Raw genomic sequence first — 24,137 nt, 5'->3', positions numbered from 1 at the left:
CAGGGCACCTGGGTGGCCGAGTCAGTTAAGTGTCTGCCCTGGGCTCAGGTCATGATTCCAGGAACCTGGGATCAAGTCCTGCATTGGGCTTCCTGCTCAGAGAGGAGTCTGCTTTTTCCCTTTCCCCCAACCCCTCTCCTCTGCTTGTGCTTTCTCTCTTAATAAATAAATAAAATCTTAAAAAAAAAAAAAAGAAAAAGTACGGCAGTACCTCAAAAAAATTAAGAGTATTACTACATGATCCAGCAGTTTCATTTTTGGGTACAATCCAAAAGAACTGGAAGCAGAGAGTCACAATTATTTATAATATATAACATATAGTAAATAGTATATAATATATAAAAATATTAATTTACAATATATAAAAAGCAGAAGCAGCCAAATGTCTCTTGACAGCTCAAAGGACAAATGAAATGTGGTATATACATACAATGGCATATTATCTACCCTTAAAAAGGGAGGAAATTCTAACATGTATCACAACCTTGGAGACATCATGCTGAATGAAATAAGCCAGTCACAAAATGACAAATATTGTATGATTCCACTTACATGAGAAACCTAGAGCAGTCAAATTCACGCAGACAGAAAGTAGAATGGTGGTTACCTGGGGCTGGGTGGGCAGGTGGGGAATGTGGAGTTATTGTTCAATGGATACAAATTCCAGTTTTGCAAGATGAAAAATCCCCTAAAGAGGGATTGTACTGATGGCTGCACAATAATGTGAACATACATATGCAACCGAATAGTACACTGTAATATGGTTAAAATGGGAGCCGCCTGGCTGGCTCAGTCAATAGACATGCAACTCTTGATCTCAGGGTTTTAAGTTTGAACCCTACATTGAGTGTAGATGTTACCTAAAAAATAAAATCTTTCAGAAAAAAATATGGTTAAAATGGTAAATTTTGTTATGTATATTTGACCACAATTCTTAAAAATTAAGTAAAATGAAAAATAAAAAATATTCAATATTCATTTATCATAAAAACTTTAAGTAAGTTATAAATACAAGGGAATTCGCTCAACATTATAAAGAACACCTATGAAAAAATCCACTTAAAGTCATGCTAATACTAGGGGTACATGGGTGGCTCAGTAGGTTAACCATCTGCCTTTGGCTGAAGTCATGATCTCCAGGATTAAGCCCCACATCAGGCTCTCTGCTCAGCGGGGAGTCTACTTCTCCCTTTGTGCTCTCCCTCTTTCTCTCTCTCTCAAATAAATAAAATCTTAAAAAAAAAAAAAAAAGTCATGCTAATACTGAAAGTCTAAACGCTTTCCCCCTAAGATCAGGAAACTGGCCAGGTGTCTGCTCTCAAAGCATATATTCAACATTGTGCTAAAGGATTTGCAAGTTCAATTAAACAAGAAAAAAAATTAAGGGCATATAGATGGGGAAATAAAAATTAAGATATGATTATGTACAAAATCCAAAGTAATCTATGAAAAGCTGATAAATTCAGCAAGGCCCCAGGACACTAAGGCAATAAACAAAAAGTATATTTCTATGTATTGGCCACAAAAGACTGTAAAACAAAATAAATAATAAGCATCCGAAAACATAAAATACTTAGATATAAATTTAACAAAATAAGTGCAAGAAATGTACACTACAGACTTCCGGGAAAGATGGTAGACTAGGAGGATCATAAGATCATACGGTCCCACTGACACAATTAGGTAACACCCACATCAATGTAAATAACCCAGAATACAACTTGAAGACTGGCAGAATGTAGCTAAATATAGTGAAGAGGACACACTGAAGAGGGTAGGAAGAGCAGAGATGCAGATAGGAGACAAAGACCACCATGGGATATCTGCAGGAGGGACGCAGCAGGCACAGAGTGGGGTGAGGGGCAGATCCCCGCCAGACACAGCAGGCAAGGGAAACCCACGGGGTAAGATGAATCCCTTTATCATTTGGCTTTGAAAGCCAGAGGAGCCTAACAAGCAATATGGCTTAACATCTGCAACTTTAAAAATCAGCAGATTTGACTCTGGAAGAGCCAGGAGAGTAGAGTTCCACTTAAAGAGATAGCACAACAAACATCACCCACTGATACACAGCACAGAAGCAGCATTTTAAAAAAACACCTGGAGTATATGGGAAGGAGATTTATTTACTAATTTTGAAGTGTATGCTGGAGGGGCAAGGATCTTTGAAAGACCTCTCCAGGGATACAAGAGCTGGTGGGCACCACTTCTCTCTCCTTCCCCCCAGGCTAGATACATGGAAATCTGTGGGAAGCAGCATAGCTCCAATATACTCTACCTAAACTGCTAACAGTAAGCCCCACCACTGCATTGCTCTTTGGACTCACCCTCTCCTCCTTGGCCATGGCAAGAGTTTTTCTTGGTGGCTGCAGGTCCCCTCCAATGGTGGATCATCACAACCTTGCTGGCAGCACACACCCTGCCCCTACATTCTCCTATGGACCTATTCCCTTCAACCTGCCAGGAGCTGGCAGGATTTTTTCTAGGCACCTGTAGGTCCCACCCAGAACAGGCCAGAACACTCTTGCTGGCACCGCTTAGTCTGCCCCTGTGTTTTCCTATGGACTTGACCCCTCCAATATGCCCTTGGCCACAGACCATCCAAAGCAATGCCACAAGCCTGGCAATGACCAAGCACCCCCTACAGGGTCAGCACCACTCCAAAGTGACTCCTGCCCCAGAAAGGGGTGGAAGATAACCACACACACCAGTCCAATTGCAGTTTCAGAAGTAGAATGGGGGCAGATATCAGATCCAACTGTATGCCCTGCCCACGAATAAAAGCTCCTCAAAGGACAACACAGGGAAAGAACCCTACAATTTGGTGTTACTGCATCTCTGACAAATACCTGGTATGATTAAACTCAAGCCCAAGGAAACCCCAGACTGGCCCACTAACAGAGGGACCAAACCATGCCTAAAACAAGCTAGACTTGGGGGTGCTTGGGTGGCTCAGTCGTTAAGCATCTGCCTTCGGCTCAGGTCATGATCCCAGGGTCCTGGCATAGAGCCCTGCCTCAGACTCCCTACTCAGTGGGAAGCTTGCTTCTCCCTCTCCCATTGTCCTTGATTGTGTTCCCTCTCTTTCTCTTTCCCTGTCAAATAAATAAATAAAATCTTTTAATAAAGAAGAAAAAAGTTAGACTTATCTACCTATAAGAGACTCTTATACTACCTATAAGAGACTAATTTCAGATCTAAAGACACATGTAGACCGACAGTGAGGGGATGGAAAAGCATTTATTATGCAAATGAAAGTAAAAAAAAAAAGTCGAGTATTGATACTTACTTTGAATGAAAACAAACTTTAAAACAAAAACTGGTGTGCCTAGGTGGCTCAGTCAGTTAAGTGTCTCACTCTTGATTTCAGCTCAGGTCATGAGATCGAGACTTGCATCAAGCTCCCCACTCAGCAGGGACTCTGCTTGAGCTTCTTTCCCTCTGCCCCTTCCCTGACTCCCAGTCTCTCCTTCCCTCTCACTCTCTCTAAAATAAATCTTTAAAAAAAAACAAAGACTGTAACAAGAGACAAAGAATGACACTATATAATCATAATAAGATCCCTTCATGATAAAAATTCTCAAAAAAAGTAACTTTAGAGGGAATATAATAATTCAACTTAATAATTAGTCCATATAAGAAAAACCCATAGCTAACATCATATACAATGGTGAAAACTGAGAGCTTTTTCCTTGAGGCCAGGAAAAAGACAAAGATGTCCACTCTCATCAGTTATTCAATATAGTACTGGAAATCCTAGCCAGAACAATCAGACAAGAAATAGAAATAAGAGGCATCCAAATTGGTAAGGAAGAAGTAAAACTTTTAGTATTTGCAGATGACAAGATACTATATACTGAAAACCTAAAAACTACCAAACTACTGCAAACACCAAAACTACCAAACTAAAACTTCCAAAAACTACCAAAAAACTACTACAACTGATAAATGAATTCAGAATGGTTACAGAACACAAAACTAATTATACAGAAATCAGTTGCATTTCTATACAGTAATAATAAAGTGCCAGAAAGAGAAATTAAGAAAACAATTATATTTACAATTATACCAAAAATAATAAAATACCTAGGAGTAAGCATAACCAAGGAAGTGAAGGACATATACTCTGAGAACTATAAAATATTGATGAAAGAAATTGAACATAATACCAACAAATGGAAAGATTTTCCATGTTCATGGATTGGAAGAACAAATACTGTTAAAATGTCCATACTACCCAAAGCAATCTATATATTTAATGCAATCCCTATGAAAATACCAAGAGCGTTTTTCACAGAACTTGAAAAAATAATCTTAAAATTTGTATAAGAACCACAAAAGACCATGAATAGCCACAGCAATCTTGAAAAGGAATAAAACTGGAGGTATCAAAATCCCAGATCTCAAGCTATACTACAAAGCTCCAGTAATCAAAACACTATGGTACGGGCACAACAAAAGACACAGATCAATGGAACAGAATAGAGAGCCCAGAAATAAAACCACAATTATATGATCAGTTAATCTTCAACAAAGGGGGCAAGAATATGCAATGAAAGAATATGCAGTGGGTTAAATCTCTGCCTTCAGCTCAGGTCATGATCTCAGGGTCGTGGGACTGAGCCCCACATCGGGCTCTCTGCTCAGCCGGGAGCCTGCTTCCCCCTCTATCTCTCTGCCTGCCTCTCTGCCTACTTGTGATCTCTGTCAAATAAATAAGCAAAATCTTTAAAAAAAAAAAAAAAAGAATATGCAATGAAAAAACAATCTCTTCAACAAATGATGCTGGGAAAACTGGGCAGGTACATGCAAAAAAATGAAAGTGGATCACAAAAACAACAAAACAGAACAAAACAAAACAAAACAAAACGCAACCTCAAAATGGATTAAGGACCTAAATGTGAGACCTGAAACCATAAAAGTCCTAGAACACATAGGAAGTAATCCCTTTGACACTGGTCTTAGCAACATTTTTCTACATCTATCTCCTGAGGCAAGGGAAACAAAAACAAACTATTGGGACTACATCAAAATAAAATGCTTCTGCACAGCAAAGCAAACAGTCAACAAAACTAAAAGGCAACCTACTGAATGGGAGAAGATATTTGCAAGTGACATATCTGATAAAGGGGTAATACCCAAAATATATAAAGAATTTATACAACTAAATACACATACAAAAAACAAATAATCCAATTAAGAAATGGGCAGAAGACATGAACAGACAGAAATGTCTATTTCTCCAAAGACACAGATGACCAACAGATACATGAAAGATGCTTAACATCACTAATCATCAGGAAATACAAATCAAAACTACAATGAGATATCATCTCACACATCAGAATGGCTAAAATAAAAACATAAGAAAAACAATTATTGGCTAGAAAGTAAAGGGAAGCCTTCTGTACTGTTGGTGGGAATGCAAACTGGTACAGCCACTACGGAAAACTGTAGGCAGCTTTCTCAAAAAATTAAAAACAGAACTACTACATGATCCAGTCATTCCGTTACTGGTATTTACCCCCCAAATGAGAAAACATTAATTCAAAAGATATATGTACTCCTATGTTTACTGCAACATTATTTACAATAGCTAAATTATGGAAGGAAACTGTGTCCACCAGTAGATGAACGCATAAGGAAGAAATTGTACATAGAAGAAATTGTACATAGGTACAATGGAATATTACTTAGCCATAAAGAAGAATAAAATCTTGCCATTTGCAATGACATGAATAGATTTGGAGGGTTAAGTGTTAACAGTGTTAAGTGAAATAAATCAGAGAAAGACAAATACTGTATGATTTCACTTATGGGATTTAAGCAGCAAAATAAATGACCGAAGTAAAAAAGAGACAACCCAAGAAAACAGACTCTTAACTACAGAGAACAAACGAATGGTTACCAGAAGGAAAGTGGGTTGGAGGATGCATGAAACAGGTAAAGGGGATTAAGAATATACTTATCATGATGAGCACTGAGTAATGTATAGAATTGTTGAATCACTATATTATACATTTGAAACTAATAAAACATTGAATTAATAATTAAAATAAAAATAATATAAATTTTTAAAATTTTAAGAATTAAAAAAAGGAATGTATACTAGAAACTATAAAATACTGGTGAGAGAACTTAAAGAAATACAAATAAATGGACAGCTAGGGGAGCCTGAATGGCTCAGCTGATTAAGTGTCTGCCTTCATAATCCCGGGGTTCTGGAATCAAGCCCCACATTAGGCTTCCTGCTCAGTGGGGAGTCTGCTTGTCCCTCTCCCTCTCTTACTCCTACCTGGGCTCTCTTTCTCTCTCTCGCTTTCTCTGCTCTCTCTCAAAAAAACAAATAAAAATCTTTTTAAAATAAAAATTTAAAAAAAAAAAATGGACAGCTATACTATGCTCCTGAGTGGAAACACTTAATATTTGTTAAGATGTCAATTCTCCTCAAATTGATCTATAGATTCCAATCAGAATCTCCTCAAATATTTTTGAAAAAAACTGATAATAAATATATCTGGAATAACTAGATATCAATTTAGAAGAAAACATACCTCTACCCTTGCTTCGAATGCATATAAAAAAGTTAACTCAAAGTGGATCATATATCTAAATGTAAATAGAAGTTAACACTATAAAACTTTTGGAAGAAAACACAGAGAAAGTCTTTATAAACTTGGTATAGCCAAAAATGTCTGAGGACACAAAAAGTTTGAATCAGAAAGAAAATAATGGACAAATAAAGATTTCACCAAAATTTAAAACTTAGGCACTTGTAGTATATTATTAAGAAAAGGAAAAGGAGGGACGCCTGGGTGGCTCAGTTGGTTAAGCAGCTGCCTTCGGCTCAGGTCATGATCCCAGCGTCCTGGGATCGAGTCCCACATTGGGCTCCTTGCTCAGCAGGGAGCCTGCTTCTCCCTCTGCCTCTGCCTGCCATTCCATCTGCCTGTGCTCGCTCTCTCCCTCTCTCTCTCTGACAAATAAATTAAAAAAAAAAAAAAAAAACTTTAAAAAAAAAAAAAAAAGGAAAAGGCAAGCCACAGATGGAGTGAATGCCCGTCCATATACACATATATTATATATAAATATATATATTTTATATATATAAATATATATTTTTTATATATATATACAAACGTGTGTGTGTGTGTGCGTGTGTGTGTATAAAATGTATATAAAATATATATATCTGGCAAAGAAACAGTAGCTAAAATATTTTTATGAACATATAATGTATTATTTGCCCCAGGGGTACAGGTCTATCAATCATCAGGAAAAAAAATATTTTTTTAAAAAAGCACTCTTAACATTTAATGAGATGGCAATATTTTTAGGAGGCAATTTTTAAATAAGCAAAATATCTGAATAGACACATCACAGAAGAAACAATAAGCACATGAAAAGATGCCTTAACATCAAGTGATGAGGGAAATTCATATTAAAACCACAAAAGAAGACCACTATACAACCATGAGAACAACTAAAACCGAAACAAACTGAGTATACTAAACGTTGGTGACTATGTGGAGCTACTCGAACTCTCATGCATTGCTGGTAAGAATGTGAACCATTTATGTTACGTATAAATGTATCACACAATCCAGCAATTCCAATCCTAAGTATCTATCCATGAGAAATTAAAACATGATTACGTAACTCTTATACAAGTATGTTCACAGCAACTTATTCATAGTAGCTAAAAATCAGAAATAATCTAAATTTCTATCAACACATAAATGGATAAACAAAATGAGTGTTGATACAAAGAATATTCAATACTAAAAAGGAACCAACTACTCAGATAAGCTACAACATGGAAAAATCTCAAAAACACTATTCTGGATGAAAGAAACCAGACGAAGAATCAATACTATATTGCTCTGTTTATAAGAAATAATAGAAAAGAGAAAAGCAAATCTGTGGTGACAGAAAACAGATCAGTAGTTGACTAAGGCCAGAGTTGAAAGAGTGACTGTAAAAGGGCAATACAGAACTTTTTGTGACGACAGAAATGTTTTACTTCTTGATTGTGGTGGTGGTCAGAAGGATGTATACATTTGTCAAAACTATCAAACTACACACTTTAAAAGGATACATTTTATTGTATGTAAAATTTGCCTCAATAAAGTTGATTTTTTAAAAGAAAGTGTTATAATAACCACAATACATTATTGTAATTCAATGAAACAAAAGCACACAAATTAAAAGAAATATTAAAAGGAAAATCCACCCAGACCCCACAATCCTAAAAAAGTTTTTCCATTTCTGCTTATAATCTTAGTGAGAGCATATATATTTTGCACAGCTGTTCTTGTTTTGTATAAATAATTTTACATCCAGCTTTTTATTTATGTCATATACATTTTTCACATTTCACAGGCTATGCAAAATGACATTATACTTCTTCAAATAGATTTGCTATAAAAAAGTAGATATGCTGTAATTTAGTTAACCACTAATCTTTAGACATTTGCTTCTCATTTTTTCCTATCATAAAAATTACTGTAATGAACATCATATATAAAGATCCTTTTTTAATTTGAATACTATTTGGGATAAACTCCCAGGAATCACAGCTAACTTTTTTTTTTTTTTTTTAGAAATTGTGTATTAGTTGGATAGGGCTGCTGTAACAAAGTACCACAAACCGAGTGGCTTAAACCACAGAAATTTATTGTCTCAGGGTTCTCGATGCTAGAGTTCTGAGATCAAGGGGTCATCATCAGGATTGGTAGTTTCCCGACAATTTTTGGCATTCTTTGGCTGGCACCCCAATCTCGGCTTTCATATTCACATGGTATTCTGCCTTTGTGCATGTCTGTGTCCAAATTTTCCCTTATGATAAGGAAACCAGTCATACTGGATTAGGGGGCCCCCCTACTTCAGCTGACTTCATCATCTTAACTAATCAATTCACATGCCAAGATCCTATTTACAAATAAGATCACATTCTAAGGTTCTGAGATTTAGGACTTGAACGTATGAATTTAGGGAGAACACAATTCAACCCAAAACAGAAGTTATACTTGTTATTAAAAACTCAAAAAGCAGGAAAAAAAAATATGAAAGAAATAGTAAAGGCCCTTCTCAGTCTCTACTTTCCACAGAAGTTATAGCTATTAACCCCTTAACAATTCTAACATTTGAATTGACACCTTGGCCTCCCATAAAGGCATTTATTTTTCCTGATGTACCACAGACTAAATTTAGCATGCAATTTTAGTTCAGTATAAATGATAGAGGGGTGATCTCTGAACACTTGAACATTTGAACTTTCTTTTTACTCACTTGAAGGATCTCTGCAGGGTCCCTAGCATATCTCAGTATCCTAGAACCACAGACTCCAAAGCAGTAGAGATAGACTGGCTTAAGTTTAGCTGGCAGCAGTGTATTTTTTGAATGGCTTTAAAGTCACACCTAGGTTCAAAATGGTCTGCCACTTCTAGCTAGTAAATTACTTCTCCAAATCTAAATTCTCTTATCTATGACACAGGGTAATGTGTCATGAAGTCGTGAATATTTAATAAGATAATTCATCTAAAACACATACTAAACATCCAATTAACAGTAACACTATCCATCAAAATTTCTTTACATTTTTAAAATTGTGATTAAAAACACATAACATGAAATTTACCATCTTAATCATTTTTAAATACACAGTTCAGTAGTGTTAAGAATATTCACATTATTGTGCAACAGATCTCTAGAACATTTCTTCTTGCAAAACTGAACTCTATTAAACAAATCCCTTTGGGGGTGCCTGGGTCACTCAGTAGGTTAAGCCTCTGCCTTCAGCTCAGGTCATGATCTCAGGGTCCTTGGATTGAGCCCTGCATGGGGCTCTCTGCTGAGTGGGGAGTCTGCTTCCCTCCACCCCCCGCCTGCCTCTCTGCCTCCTTGTGATCTCTCTCTCTCTCTCTGTCAAATAAATAAATAAAATCTTAAAAAAACAAAAAAACAAAAAACAAACAAAAACAAATCCCTTTGCCCTTCTCCTCTAGCCCCTGTTCTATTCTCTGTTTCTATGAATTTGACTACTTTAGATAACACATGTAAGTAGAGTCATACAGTATTCTCCCTTTTTTAAGATAGGGAAATGAAATATGTAACTTCTGTAATATCTCAGTAGCAGAGCCAGAAGAAATCTGGACTTTCTGATTCTTAAAAGAGGGACCCAGCTTAGGGTTTTCTGTTTTTGTTTTTTTAATTTCAGTTGAGCTACAAAAGCTGCCTGATAGCCAGCATTTTTATAAGTACTGCTTGTGTCTACTATGTAGTAAAGGACTATTTAAACCAAAAAGCCTTTAAAAGACCTGGAAATCAAGATTTATGGATTTAAATATGTCTGGTTCTTTTGCCATGCTGCTAATTTATAGAAACTCCAATGTTGTCAATATTAAATAGAACCAGATCTGATAGGAATAGTCAAACTAAGATAAAGTGTAACAATGTCTAGGTCAAAGAGAGTAAGCCAGTTATAGTTACCAGCTTATAATGCCTGAATCCTGGGAGGGATGAATGTCAGCTCCCTAAAGAAATGCACATGTGGTCTGGGAAACAACTGAACTTCAAAACAGATGTAGAAATCATGTCACCACATGTAGTGCAGACATCCACATGGCCCTCAATGGTGGCTATTCACTATGAAAGACCTCCACAACAGACATTACTGTTTAAATTTACTTTTCACAGGAATTTATTCCAAAATAGCCCAAAGAGCACTGCCCAGGCAATTTAGATTGAAATACAGTGAGCCTATGTCTTAGAAACATATATTACACCTGTAACACATACACCTAAAAATTCCCTTTTTACCCCAGAATGAGATTGGGACACAACAGGAGAACTGGGTGAAGGAGTTATAATAAGGAGAAGGCTGGAAGTTATAGAAGGGGATCTGGTCAATGTTCTATTAACGAAGCCAGGTCAATTAAAGTTATGGCTTAGTGGAAAAGCCAACATGATCATAAAACAAAAATAAAACAAAATAAGCAGAAAACATAAAACAGGTCATCCGGAGAACATCACCAAACATCTCAAACATCCTGTTCCTAATTGGCAATAAATGCCTAAATCTGGCCCATCTGAGCAGTGGTAACTTACTAAAAAACAATCTGATACAATTTAGAATTAAAATAAGCAGAAACCCACCTAAAAAACCCATTCAAGAACACAAATGGTATCCCATTTTGCCCTCTCAAGAGGAAACAAATGTTTATTCTAGGAAGTTCAATAATAAGTTCAGTGTCTTCACATTAATGACTCAGGAGACAGTTACCAATCCCCAAAATATGCACAGAGAGAGAGAAACATTCACAATTCAACTTCATGTGTAGAATGAATGCTGATTACACTGAATGGATGTAAAATACTCAGGAATGAGAAGAGCAGTGTTTGCACATTTTCTAGAACCCTGCAAATCCTAACTACCATATTTATACTGCAAAACTATGAAATGCTGAGGACACTTTATCAGGCTAAATAAGAGCATGGTATTTAGTAAGACAGATGCTATTTCATGGAGTTACGGAAGTGTGCTGAATTGGATAGCCTACTACTAGACACCACTGCCCTAAAACAGTACGGCAGACAGCTTTAGTGGTTTCCAAAAGCCATGGGGAAAACACATTTACAAAACTATACAATTTTCTACGCTTTCCTTTTTTCTCAGTCAGTTCTATTCAATAACAGACCAAAAAAGGAGAGAACTCAATTTGTACTATAGTCCCTGCTTTATAGGCCCCAAAAGGAAAACCAAAAGGCAGTGAGAAAACAGGGTCTCTGCACTCCACTGTTCTGGAAGATGGCACAGAAGACAAATATTGGACAGCTGCTGGGCTGACCTGTGGCCTCCTCCTTCCTCTTGTACTTTTACCATCCACCATGATGCTCAAGTCAAAAACCTAGGAGTTGTCTCTTAGATTAGAGGGAAGCAAATTGCCTGTCCTCATGTTTCCAGAGAAGACGGAATGTCCACCCCACTCCCAGGAGGGAAAAGCAGAAAAGGAACAGCTTTGGCATCTGTGAAGGAGGTTGTGATGGCACATTGGTCTCATTAGCCATCTCTGCCTTGCCCAAGATCAGACCTCCTTCCCTGAGTGGCCACATTCCAATGTCTAACAGAGGCACAGGCATAAAGGCGCAGCCCTCTTGTCCCAAAGCAGGAAAGTTCTGAAGGGTCTCCCATCTCTGTCCCTGTAGGCACAGCAGAAGTTTCCATTGAGACTGCACTAGCTGAGCTTTCCCCTCTGTACGATCCTGTGTCCTTCCTTCCCCCTCGACAGCTGTCACTCTCTGCACATTATCTCTATCTCAAGGCCAGATTTCTAGAAAGCCCAACCTATGACATCATCTGTCAGTCCTGTCACTCCTTTCCCCAGAACTGACCTAGTTGGTCAATTTGGTAGAAGAAAGTGAAAAAAAATTCCTCTCCCAACTCTGTCTTTCTGACTTGCCTCATCTGCAGAAAGGATATATTCTAGTTTACCACTGCAACATGCTTAGTCGGGCAGGCTCATTCCCTGCCAGGTAGGCCTACTATAATCCAGCTAAGCTGGGACCGGCTCACTTGTCTACCACAGGCAGATGGGCCCAACTGAACCATTGACAGACAAAGGCTACACTGTTAAATCTGTTTTAAGAGTTAAGGGACAGGGGCACCTGGGTGGCTCAGTGGGTTAAAGCCTCTGCCTTCGGCTCAGGTCATGATCCCAGGGTCCTGGGATCGAGCCCCGCATCAGGCTTTCTGCTCAGCAGGGAACCTATTTCTTCCTCTCTCTCTGCCTGCCTCTCTGCCTACTTGTGATCTCTGTCTGCCAAATAAATAAATAAAATCTTTAAAAAAAAAAAAAAGAGTTAAGGGACAGATGTTCGACATCCATCTACCTAACTGGTATATCTCAATAGTTCCTAACTCAGAAGACAGAGGTGTTATTAGTCCCCTAAAATCTTTCAACACTATCCTAAACTGCTCCCCTATCCTTTCCCACCAAATTACTCATCCGTACCAAGTCCTGCTCTCCTGTACTTTCAAATGTATTTTCAGCACTGAAGCCACTAATTCATATTTATATAATATAAGTGCCCCCCGCTCTCCTATTTAAACTCCTCTAATTAAAATCCTTGCTTTCCAGGTTAAGGACACTCTTTACTAGGGGCCATTTGAACCCTCAGGATCCAGCCCTGTCTGCCTCTCATGCATAGCCAGTATATAATAGATGGGAAAGCCCATTCTTATTATCATTACCAGGAAAACTTTTCTACCTTTTTCTCTGCCTACTGTCCTACATGCACCTCAAATCCCTTTCATTTCTTCCAGTTCCATGAACACCCGTAGCCTTTGCCTCCCAGGGAACGCCTATGTCATGATGCAAGCTCCACTGCCATTTTCTGAAAGCCTTCCTGACCAGCCCTGAAAACCTCCCCAACTCCCAAAGAGGCTTTTTTCCCCCCTTCTCACTGGGCTACCACAGTACCTTCAATATGCTGTCCTTCTACTCCTTCACATGGTACTTTGCAATGAAACCACTTGATCCTGCAAGGCAAGATCTTCATATCCCCCAATATCTGCTGTACATGGTAGGTACTCAGGATGTATTTATGGAATAGGTGAATAAAGGACTGAGAAAGACTAGAGGAGAGCAAGGCAAAAAAAGGTATACCAATCACGACCAATGCCCCTCTCCCAATGCCACAATTAAAACTTTCAGTAGCTCCTTCCTTTGCCCTATGCTACTAACTTATGAACTCATAAACTGGTATCCATGGCCCTCCAAATTTTTTCCCAAACTGTTTTTTTCTAATCTTAATTTCTACTTTTCTCTTTTACTCTCCAACCTAAATGGAAAATCATTTTTTCTTGTCTATACCCAACCCTCTGTCTGTTCACTATCTTCTTTCCAAGTGGAATCCACCCCGCCCGCCGCAACACACACACCAGGGTTTACCATCTAAAACCATACTCCTTTATTTACTCAATCAGCAAATAATCACTGCTTTCTTACTATGTGACAGATACCATTCTATACTTTTAGAACAAAGTCTCTACTCTCATGGAACTTGTAGCCTAGATAGGAGGGAACAAGCAGACGGGGTGGGGGGGAATCAGTATGTCGGGGAGTGATTAGCACCAAGAAAAATCAGTCAAAATAAGGAAAGTTGAGTGCCTGAGATAGGATGATGAGGAAGGCCTCTCAGATAAGGTGATATCTAAGCAGTGGCCTGAGAGAGATTCTAGAAGGAGCCATGTGGCTCTCCAAGGAAGAGCTGTGCAAACAGTTGCATACACTCTAGGGAGGAGGATGCTGGGTGCAGGAAAGTCACGCTATATTTGAAAGTTTCAAATGTGCAGAATAAAGAAGTAGACAGTTCAAATGCATTTAAAGGAGAATTTTCAGGAGATGAAAATCAAAGAAAGAGATATTTTTTAAAAGAAGTGTATATGACCAGTCCTTTGTTATTTGGTAAGCTGTAACACTGAAAAAAGACATTACTTGCAGACCAGTCTCTTTTGCCAAGATCCTGTGGTGGTGCTCAACTACTGGGTTTATGCTATTAGTGTGCAACCATGGAAATGAGTGTGAGGTGACCAGCATATTGGGAATTTACCGCAGGATTGTGAAAAAAGGTAAAAGAGACTTGAGGCTATGAAGGACTCCTTCTTTATTTCATTCATTTTTAATATATCTTATTTGTTTAATTTAATCCATTGAATGAAATGGATTATCTCCTTTAATCTTCAAAAAAAATTAAGTAGGAACTGTTAAAATCTCCATTTCTGGTGAAGTAAGGCTCAAATAAATAACTTCAGTGAAGCTAATGAGAGATGGAGTAGGGATGTCACCGCATTTCTGCAGGTCTTAAGGGTTAACTTGCTTCAAGTTCCCACAATCCTCACATGCTGACTTAAAGTCCTTGATCTGTTAACAGAATTAATTTACTCTGAAATTTGCAGACCACTGGCCTTGGGGAATAAAGGACCAGAACGTGCGTAGGCCACAGTGGCCAACAAGTCTGTTTGAAGCTCCCTTAGCTTTCTGATTAGTCCAGCAATCTTTCAGCAAAATGTTTTTCATTTTTAAGGTTATACAAATGACTTCACTGACCTCCCTCTACACATCTGTAGACCTCACCCTCCTTTGCAGAAAGAACAGGGCACTCTCACACAACGCCTGGATACCAAGGACTCAGATGTTCCTGCACAACCCCCTCTGGGCACCACGGAACTAGAATTTCTTGCACAACCTCCAAGCATCAAGATAACTCTGTAGTTGGCATTACCAAGTCTACACGTAATCAAGAAATGTCACAGACCACTGCACTCCCTTTAAAAATCTCTTGGCCAAGCAGAAAGCTTGGAGTTGGCCTTTGGACAAGAGCCCACCTTCTCCCCACATGGCCAGCCTGCTGAATAAAGCTCATATTCCTTTACCATAAACATTCGTCTCTTGAGTATTGGCCTTTACAGCAATGGGCAGACGAACTTGGCTTTCAGTAACAGGGAGGCAAATTAGGTGGGATCTGGTATCGTTCTCTCTCAGGTCTCCAAACATTATGTATGCTTGGTGACAGAATACAAAGAAAGTATCCATTTATCCATAAATGTGAATGCTAGAAGTTTCCTAACTTTTATAAGAAAAATAATATAATTTATATTCTAGGAGAACTATGTGACCTATATATGCTTTAACATTTTTGTCCAGTTCTCCCCCTATAAGCTCTGTAGGCCCTGACTCTGCCGCGTGTGACACACCTTCTGTTACTCCAAATGTCCGGCGTAGGAAATCATAATCACACCAATGTGAAATGAGTCCACCTGGGTGACTGGGCTGCTGCATGTGCTTGGAGCTCCATTCTCACCTTGTTCTTTCTCACATAAGCCAAGAAAGGAAACAGGGCCCATTTCAAAGTGTCCCACTTGTATTACTATTCCAACAGTGTGCTGGAATGTCTCCTCTAGAAACCTGGACTTGTACAAGGCTCTGGCATCTGTGAGCATCTGCCCAAGTCAGCGTTTCCCAGGGGCCTCTGCTGAAAGGCTGGAGCCACTTCACAGGCTCCAGCCAGTTCGACAGCCTGAACTGGGGTCTACCTGCTCTATTACCTGATGCAAAGGTGGGCAAGATGCCTCCCGGGTCCTCGGTGTATGCTGCTGGATCCCATAGCTCCCACATAGGCATTTCTCTTTTGTGGATGAATGTTGAGTTTTAAATGTTTAACAGGGACAAAAACAAGAATACCATGCCACCACGCTGCTGCTGTCCCTCTCCATGGAGGCCTTCTTTAATACACATCTTCATCATAAGTGGTGGTGGAAAAACAACTCTGAATCACCTATGCAACTTTTAAGTAACTGTAATTATTTTGCCAAATTCACTGTTGATTCATACTATCCTTTGAGTAAATAAGATTTTTTTTCTTTTGCAATTGCATATGTGTACACCTGAGTTTTGAAACCCTTCAAAAAATATTTAAGCCCACAAATAAGTCTGTTTTCTCAAGTAGGATGCTGTTGGCTGCTAGTAAAAACAACTCTAAACCAAACTGGCTTAAACAGGAAAAGGAAGTACGAGAGCACTGAAGTCCAGGAGAGGCTTGGTCTAGGGCCCAAACAAAACAACCTGAATGTGACCCTCTTTCTCTTTCTCTCAGCTCTGTTCCCTCAAGACTAACTTCACTCCCAGGCAGGCTGTCCTCCCAGATCCACAGTGACTAACAATAACTTCAGGGACTACCTAATTCATGTTCAGCAGGAAAGATAAAACCCACCTCCCCCCAATCAATCACACAAAAGTTGTAGGACTGAATTTCCAGTGTGGGTTAAATGTCCATCTTGGACAATCTCTGTGAGAGGTGATCCTGGTTAAGCCAAGCAGGACTAACCCCAGGACCGTGGTGTGGTAAGTCTCACCCAAGATGCACAATGCACAGCTGAGAAATGCATGCTACTGTAAGAAGGTAAGAAAAGAGGGAGATGGATACTGGGAAAGCAATTAATAACTATCCGCCAAATGTGTAAATATAAAAATTCAAAGAAACAAAGAAACTGCAGGTTTTAGAAAGTCAAGCAAATAGAATACAGGTAGGAAAAAGAAACGAGTATGGTGTTTGTTATTTCAAAAGTAAAATCAAAACAATTATACAGGACTACCAATGTTTTGTCAGGGTAGAGCTGTGAAAGAGAAATCTCCTGCATCCCCAGCCTTGTCCCTGAATTTCACCTTGCCTCTACTGTCTTTCACTAGTTGCCCTTAAGAAATATGCTATTTTCCCTTTTAAATTACCATTCAAACTTGGACAATAATTCTTCCCCTACGTTTCAACATCTGAGCTGAGCCAGGCTAGTATTTTTAAATCCTAAACAAAACAAAAGCAAGTAAAAATGGAAATTACCAACAGTGTAGATTAATCCTGTTTCCAAAGCATCAGTGTCTGTCCCTTGGCTCACCAGTCTTTAGTGCAGTTGTTCAAGCACCAAACATACTGTCTCTTCTGACTCCCTTGCCTTACAACTTGGTATACATAATACCATCATTTCTGAAACCACTGGTTTCCTAAAAATTCAAGACACTCCCTGTTGAATACCTTGACAATGATGTGTTACACCAAAAATAACAAAACACACAACTTGGGGTTCACTCAAAACCCACTGTTTATGAGATTTCAGTAAAAAGAAAACTCTCGTGAAAGGGTTCAGCCTTTTTGGCTAATTGGATGAAATACCCACACATTAAAGAGGATAATCTACTCTACCCAATCTATTTAAAAGTTGATCACATTCAAAATTACCTCGCAGAAACCGAGACTAATGTATGACCAAATATCTTGGCACCACATAGTCCAGTCCAGTTGACACAAAAATTAACCATCAGAGATAGATGAAACCAACAGAGAGATTTAGGATTATATCTACACGCATAGAGACACTTGACTTACAACCAAGGTAGCACCAAACACCAGTGAGCAAAGAACTTTTCAGTAATGGTGTTGGGACAATGGGTATCCATGCAGAAGTGAAGTGAAAGTGGATGCCTACTTAGAGCACACAAAAAACAGTCACACCGACCTAAATGGGAAAAGCAAATCAGTATTCTTTTAGAAGCTAATATGGAAGGTGTTCATGACCTTGAAGTGGGGGAAATTTCTCTTACACTAAGACATAACATGTAGATACAAAGTTTAAACGTAACACACACAAAGGATTTCAATGACTTAGTATGAAGAGAGAGCATAAAATAATCTCAATAATTGTTATATTGATTATATGTTTAAATGATAGTATTTTTGATATACTGGGTTGCATAAAATATTATTAAAATTAATTTCACTTATTTCTTTTTGTCTCCTAAAGCAGCTACTAGAAAATTCAAATTATCTATTTAGTATGTATTTTGTGTTGGACAGTCCTGCACTAGAGTGTTAGATATGAACGACCACCCATTCCTTCTTGAAATGCTGCTGGTTTTCTCCTTCTACACCTCTGACTCTGTTTCTGACCCACAGGGTAGCTTATTCCTGCACGCACTCCCTACTGACTCTGTTTCTGACCCGCAGGGTAGCTTATTCCTGCACTCACTCCCTAAATGCCAGTGTCTCCCAAGGTTGTCCAGAGGTTCTTTCCCATCCTCATGCTAGATGCCCTCCCTGGGCAATTTGACCCTCACCCAAGGCTCCAGTGTTCCCAAGCCCTGAGGACTGTCAGCCCAATTCTTTGTAAATCAGCTCAATCTTCCAAGAACAGTACGTTCAACTCCACCTACACTTAAGTACATCTGCACTTTACCTGCTATTACATCTTTTGAATATTTACCTTATTCATATCATAAACCTGGCTCCTCTTCTCCATTTCATTCAGGGCTGCATGATTTCTCACCTTCATCACTAGGGTAGTTTCCAAAGCGCTATCCCACTCCCTTCCAAATCAATTACCTTTTGCTGTTAAGTTTCTAAAATTCAGTCCAAGTCAAACATTTTCTTGTTTAAAATACTGCCTTCTGGGGCACCGGGGTGGCTCACTGGGTTAAGTCTTTGCCTTTGGCTCAGGTCATGATCTCGGGGTCCTGGGATCGAGCCCCGCATCAGGATCTCTGCTCAGCAGGGAGCCTCCTTCCCCCCACTCTCTCTGCCTGCCTCTCTGCCTACTTGTGATCTCTCTGTCAAATAAATAAAATCTTAAAAAAAAAAAATACTGCCTTCAAAATAAAGTAAAAACTTGTTTCTTTTAAGATTTTATTTATTTTTTTGTCAGAGAGAGAAAGAGCACAAGCAGGAGAGCAGCAGGCAGAGGCAGAAGTAGGCTCCCTGCTGAGCAAGGATTCCCAGTGCCAGACTCGATCCCAGCACCCTGGGATCATGAGTTGAGCTGATCGCAGACGCTTAATCAACTGAGCCACCCAGTCATCCCCAAAACTTCTTATAATCATACATTAGGTTTCATGCTTCATCACCAGCCGTACAAAACCCCAAGCTCAACTATTATCTAAGTACCTACAGTTCCCTGAAAGGGGCATTTTTTTTTTTTTCAAGATTTTTAAAATTTATTTAAAAGAGCACATCTTTAGGTGTGCTCTTTCTGCTGACAGGAATATCCTTCCTAAAGCTCTATCCCTGCCCTCCTAGCCACCCTTCCAAACTCAGCTGGTGATATCACCTACTGTAGGACACATCTACAAAGCCCCAAGTCTGAACGAGTGTCCTCTGTATTTCTATCATACCTATACATAGCTCTGGTTACCAGTCTATAAATTCCCTGATGGCATGAGTTAAGATTTCAAGTTAACCTTCCTGTGCTATATTTTATACGTATCTATTGATAAATGGACGCAGTATTAAATAAGAGAAAGCCACAGAATAAAATGCAAGGCTAGAAATTTTTAAATAGGCCAATAAAGTCATGTGTTTAAATGAAGAAAGTTGACCCAATGACCCTACAAACACTTTATTGGGTGGCCTATTTCAGGACTTAATGAACTAGCCAATACAAAAATATATCCAAAGTAATCATTAAAACATCAAAAGCAACAATTTAAAAAACTGAAGACTATATATGTTATTCTATTTCTATAGCTTTGTTTTTCAGACATTTTCTTCCCTAGTTCTACTTATCAGTTCCTTTCTTTAGCTCTTTAGTATAATTTACCTTCCAGTTAAAGTTTGCACCTTTCCTTCCCCAACCCAACCCTTTTTCACTTCTACTGTCCCTTCGATTCTGCTTTTAAATCTAACAGAAAAATATGAACACTGTCTTTGTCAGCTCTGTCAGCAATTTTGTATAAAACAAAGGAATGGTTAAAAAAGCAGTGAATGGAATGATATCACCAGTCAGACTGATAGACAAAACTGTATGCATTAATCTGGGTGGGTGATTTCATAATACTAAGCAGCTAATCTGAACCATATGCATACTAAGTGGAGTCCGACAGGCATCAGCTAGTCCGTGGGGTTATTACAGCACGACAGCGGGGGGTATGAGAAAAGAACAGGCGAGATGCTGGTGGTGAGGGCAGCCACAGCCCAGCCTTACAGCATTCGCCAACTTGTGCCTGCCCTTCAAGAGAAAGCAGAAATAGACAGGGGGAATGCAGGAAGCTGTCAGCTATGCGGTCCAACACAGTCAAGGAACCAATTTGACGTGAGCAGCAGCAGCCAACGATTTATTCTGTGGTGCTAGTCTGAACACCCTGGCCTGGATACCAACTTCAGGTATAAAATAAAGACAGCAGCTCCCAGGGCACTTCTGAATTTTCATTTTACTACAGATTAGATCCTGAGAGAGAGAGAAATACTTAGACAGAAATTACGTAAGTATTTAAACTAGGTTGATAAGGAGGAGCAATTTTTTTTGAAGGATAGCAAACGCTAGAAGGAAAGAGTGAACATTCTTTACATTACCTGAAAGCAACTTTTCAAAATCACGCAATATTAGGTCTTCCAGGTATGAAAAAGTTCACCCTAAAGACTGCTATCTTCTGGAACTCACAATCAAGCAAAAATGAAATCTCTTGAATAACTACACCCAGCAAGATAATGGAACAGCGAAGACTATTTGAAAAAGTTCTAAAACATCACAGAACTGGACTGTCAAAGAAGCACCTTTTTAATCAATTCAATGCAAAGCAGTACAGGGCAGGATTTACTCTTACCCGTGTCCAGGAGTTAAGTTTCGATTCTTCAGAATTCTGTGGTTCTTTATTAATTAGACAACATAAGCACCATATTAGAATTTTCTGACTTTCATCTGCAAAAAGGAAAACTAAAATAAGTAGGTTTAATCAAATAGGAAGAAAAGATAATCAGTATAAAAATTCTTTAAACACTGTATTTAAAGGTAATATATGTATTATATTTTAGGAAAATCTCAAACTACTAAATTCATGAAACAAACATCCAGGACCATCTGTGAAACTTAACTTCATGGGGTTTTTTTATTCTTGTGGTTTTGGGATCACTTATGTTTAGCCCTTGTGTGGTCAATTCCCTTTCTTATACAGCAACCATTTTTAAAGCCAAAAGAGAATGAAAGAAACAACTAAAAGGACTGCACGTTTCCCAAGATTAGTTCTCTTAAAGCATATTTCAGACTGATAGTAATTTCAACCTTTTAAAGGCAATATAACTGTTATAGGCAGTACTAAGGATTTCTGTCTTAATCTTTTAATCTTCTAGTTCCCCAAAACACCCTCACTTCTTAAAAAAAAAAATTAACGAAAGGATCGTTTTAAAACATATTCTGTTTTTCTAAATGGTTTGGATAAAATAGAAGCCTCTGACATGTTCCTCATTCTTTAAAATTTAAAACTTTACCAAATATGTGATGAAAACGCTGAACTTTGAAATCTTATACTTGGCAAGAATATCTACTCAGTGAGCCATTTTCTTTTTCCTCGTTTGGTAACAGAGTCCATTCCAGTTGGAGATTTTACAACACAACTGAGAAGCAAGAATGATGCATAAAACTGAAGACATCAGTAACTACACAAGAGCCAACCAGCTGAGGAAGGCCAGCACCAGGAACCAATTATCTGCAGAATCACCTGATACCCCTTACCCTCTCATCTTCTATGGTCTAAGAAACACAGCATTTCTAAGAGCTATGGGAACAAGAAATAAGGAAAATATCAACAAGAAATAAGGAAAATATAACCTTTTATAAAATATAAAAGCTACCCCTGCATTTTCAACCATATACTAAAGAACACTAATAGTAAATGTTTATTAAGCCTACTTTTCTCCCCTATAAACGTCATAAGTTTCTGCTCCCATAATAACATCTCTGGACAAACTTTATCAGGGATTATTCTGAGGGACATTCATTTTTTTCCTAGTTTTTAATGAGCTCAAATGTCTCACCGACTTGCCTATTACAGGTATATTTCATGAATCATGTCATTTAATCTCTGAAGATCCTAGGATTCTTCAGGCTCAACCAATGCCACTGATTTAAAATTTGACCACTGCACTTCCTGTGCTTTAAATATTAAAAGAAAGTCTAACTATCTTCATGTCACAGAGTGTCAGACACATCCATTGATATGCTTACTACACAAGTGGCTTCCCCTGTTAGGAAAAAAAAAGCAACCCGATGGGACGGCGGGGAGGGGGAGAAAAAGAAAGAAAATAGTATTTTATGGAACTTAAGTTATCTAAAAGATGGAAATTTTCCCCAGGTGTTGAGTGAATCTGCACATTTAGTTCAACAAGTGTATAATTTTTCAAAATTGTCCCTCAAAACAAAACAAAAACAAAAACAAAGAGCAGCCAGAGAAATGTTCACCCAGCCTTTAGGAGGTGCCTTCCCTTGCCCAGGGTCAATGTACTGAAATGGACTAAAATGTACTGCTAATGGGCTTATTTTGTTTTAGGGATTTATAGACGGAAGCCATCACTTGTTATTCACGAGTGCCACCAACACTCACTGCAGGGAGAAGGCATCTGTCAGGTTCCTCTCTGAGGCTCCTAGATTCAGAGTGGACATCCTGCAGTCCAGCTGAGTGAGATGGGAAAACACCTGGGATTCACCATGCAAAGAGTCACTGCCACCAGGTCTTCATGAAAATTTGGATTCTAAAAATGAGTGGAAGGGGAAAAAATATGCCAGCATATATTTGCCACATATTTTTTTGTATCCTGAGCTAGTATTCCAAATGAAAACTAAATTAATTCTTCAAAATTCTTTTAAAATTCCTTAATTTACAATTTAAAAGAATGAAGATAGCATTTTTTTTAAGACAATAAATATTTGTTATTTTAAGCTGCCAAGTTTGGGGGCAGATTTTTATATAGCAATAAATACCAAATAGTGAGGTTATAGCTGTTATGCTTAATCCTGAGGGCAGCCATAATTCCAAGAAATTGAAAGCAGTAAACTTATGTAGAGAACACACCCGAATAAAAGGTATTCCCTCCCTTTCCATTATCTGTTTTTTCTCTCCTCTTCAGGTATCTTTTCATTTCCAAATCTTTCCTCCTCCTTTATTATCCTTATTTCTGATCCAATTCTCACCTAGCATTATCAGAGACTTAACTTCTTTCTTTGATGGAAACTGTCACCTTTCCTGTATTTAAGGTTACTTTCATATTATAAAACCATAAGAAAAGACCCTCTCCTGACCAAAAGTACCCAACTAGCAAAACAACAATAGTAACACAGGCAAGAGTTAATTCATCCTGGAGTTCTGTTGTCTGTCAGTCTTCACTAAGCTCAGAACCCAAGGCACACCTCAAACAGGAAGCTGAAATTTAACAGGTAATTCAAAACATAACCGAGGCACTGAAACAAAAAGAGATGAAGGATTTGTTTCTGGCTGTCAGAGGGGGCCAATGTAATGGGGAGAGGTGCTAAGGAATGATCACACACAGATACAAGTTTAAGGCTATAGGGAGAAATCAGTCCAGTCTCCTGCTTTTACAAATAAGGAATCTGAAACCTAGCGAGTCTGGTGGCTCATCTCAGAAAGTCCCATTTCATCTACTGTTCTCTAAGAGTCAGCCCCAGTTTGACTTCCCCTGAAAAACTCTCCTTTAACTCTCAGCTCCCTGTTCAGAGCTCCATTAACACAAACCATTTCTGAGTCAGGCTGATCTGCTGGGGTCTCTTTTCTCTGTGACTGGATGCTTCCAGTGAGAGAAATCGT

General features: G+C 38.5%; 1 protein-coding gene across 3 annotated transcripts in view; it reads right to left on the bottom strand.

The window, feature by feature from the left end:
* The window catches only part of FANCC (FA complementation group C), a 263,906-nt gene that overhangs the window by 151,108 nt on the left and 88,661 nt on the right, over nucleotides 1-24,137 (bottom strand). For all 3 annotated transcript variants that reach the window (XM_032308876.1, XM_032308877.1, XM_032308878.1), the window contains exon 4: nucleotides 21,147-21,241. In XM_032308876.1, the coding sequence (XP_032164767.1) occupies nucleotides 21,147-21,241 (95 nt within the window). The remainder of the gene's footprint in view (nucleotides 1-21,146; nucleotides 21,242-24,137) is intronic.

Source organism: Mustela erminea, chromosome 12, assembly GCF_009829155.1.
Source record: "Mustela erminea isolate mMusErm1 chromosome 12, mMusErm1.Pri, whole genome shotgun sequence".
NCBI classification, from domain to species: Eukaryota; Metazoa; Chordata; class Mammalia; order Carnivora; family Mustelidae; genus Mustela; species Mustela erminea.
Note: the sequence above shows the minus strand (reverse complement) of the source record. Positions and strands in the feature narration are given on the sequence as shown.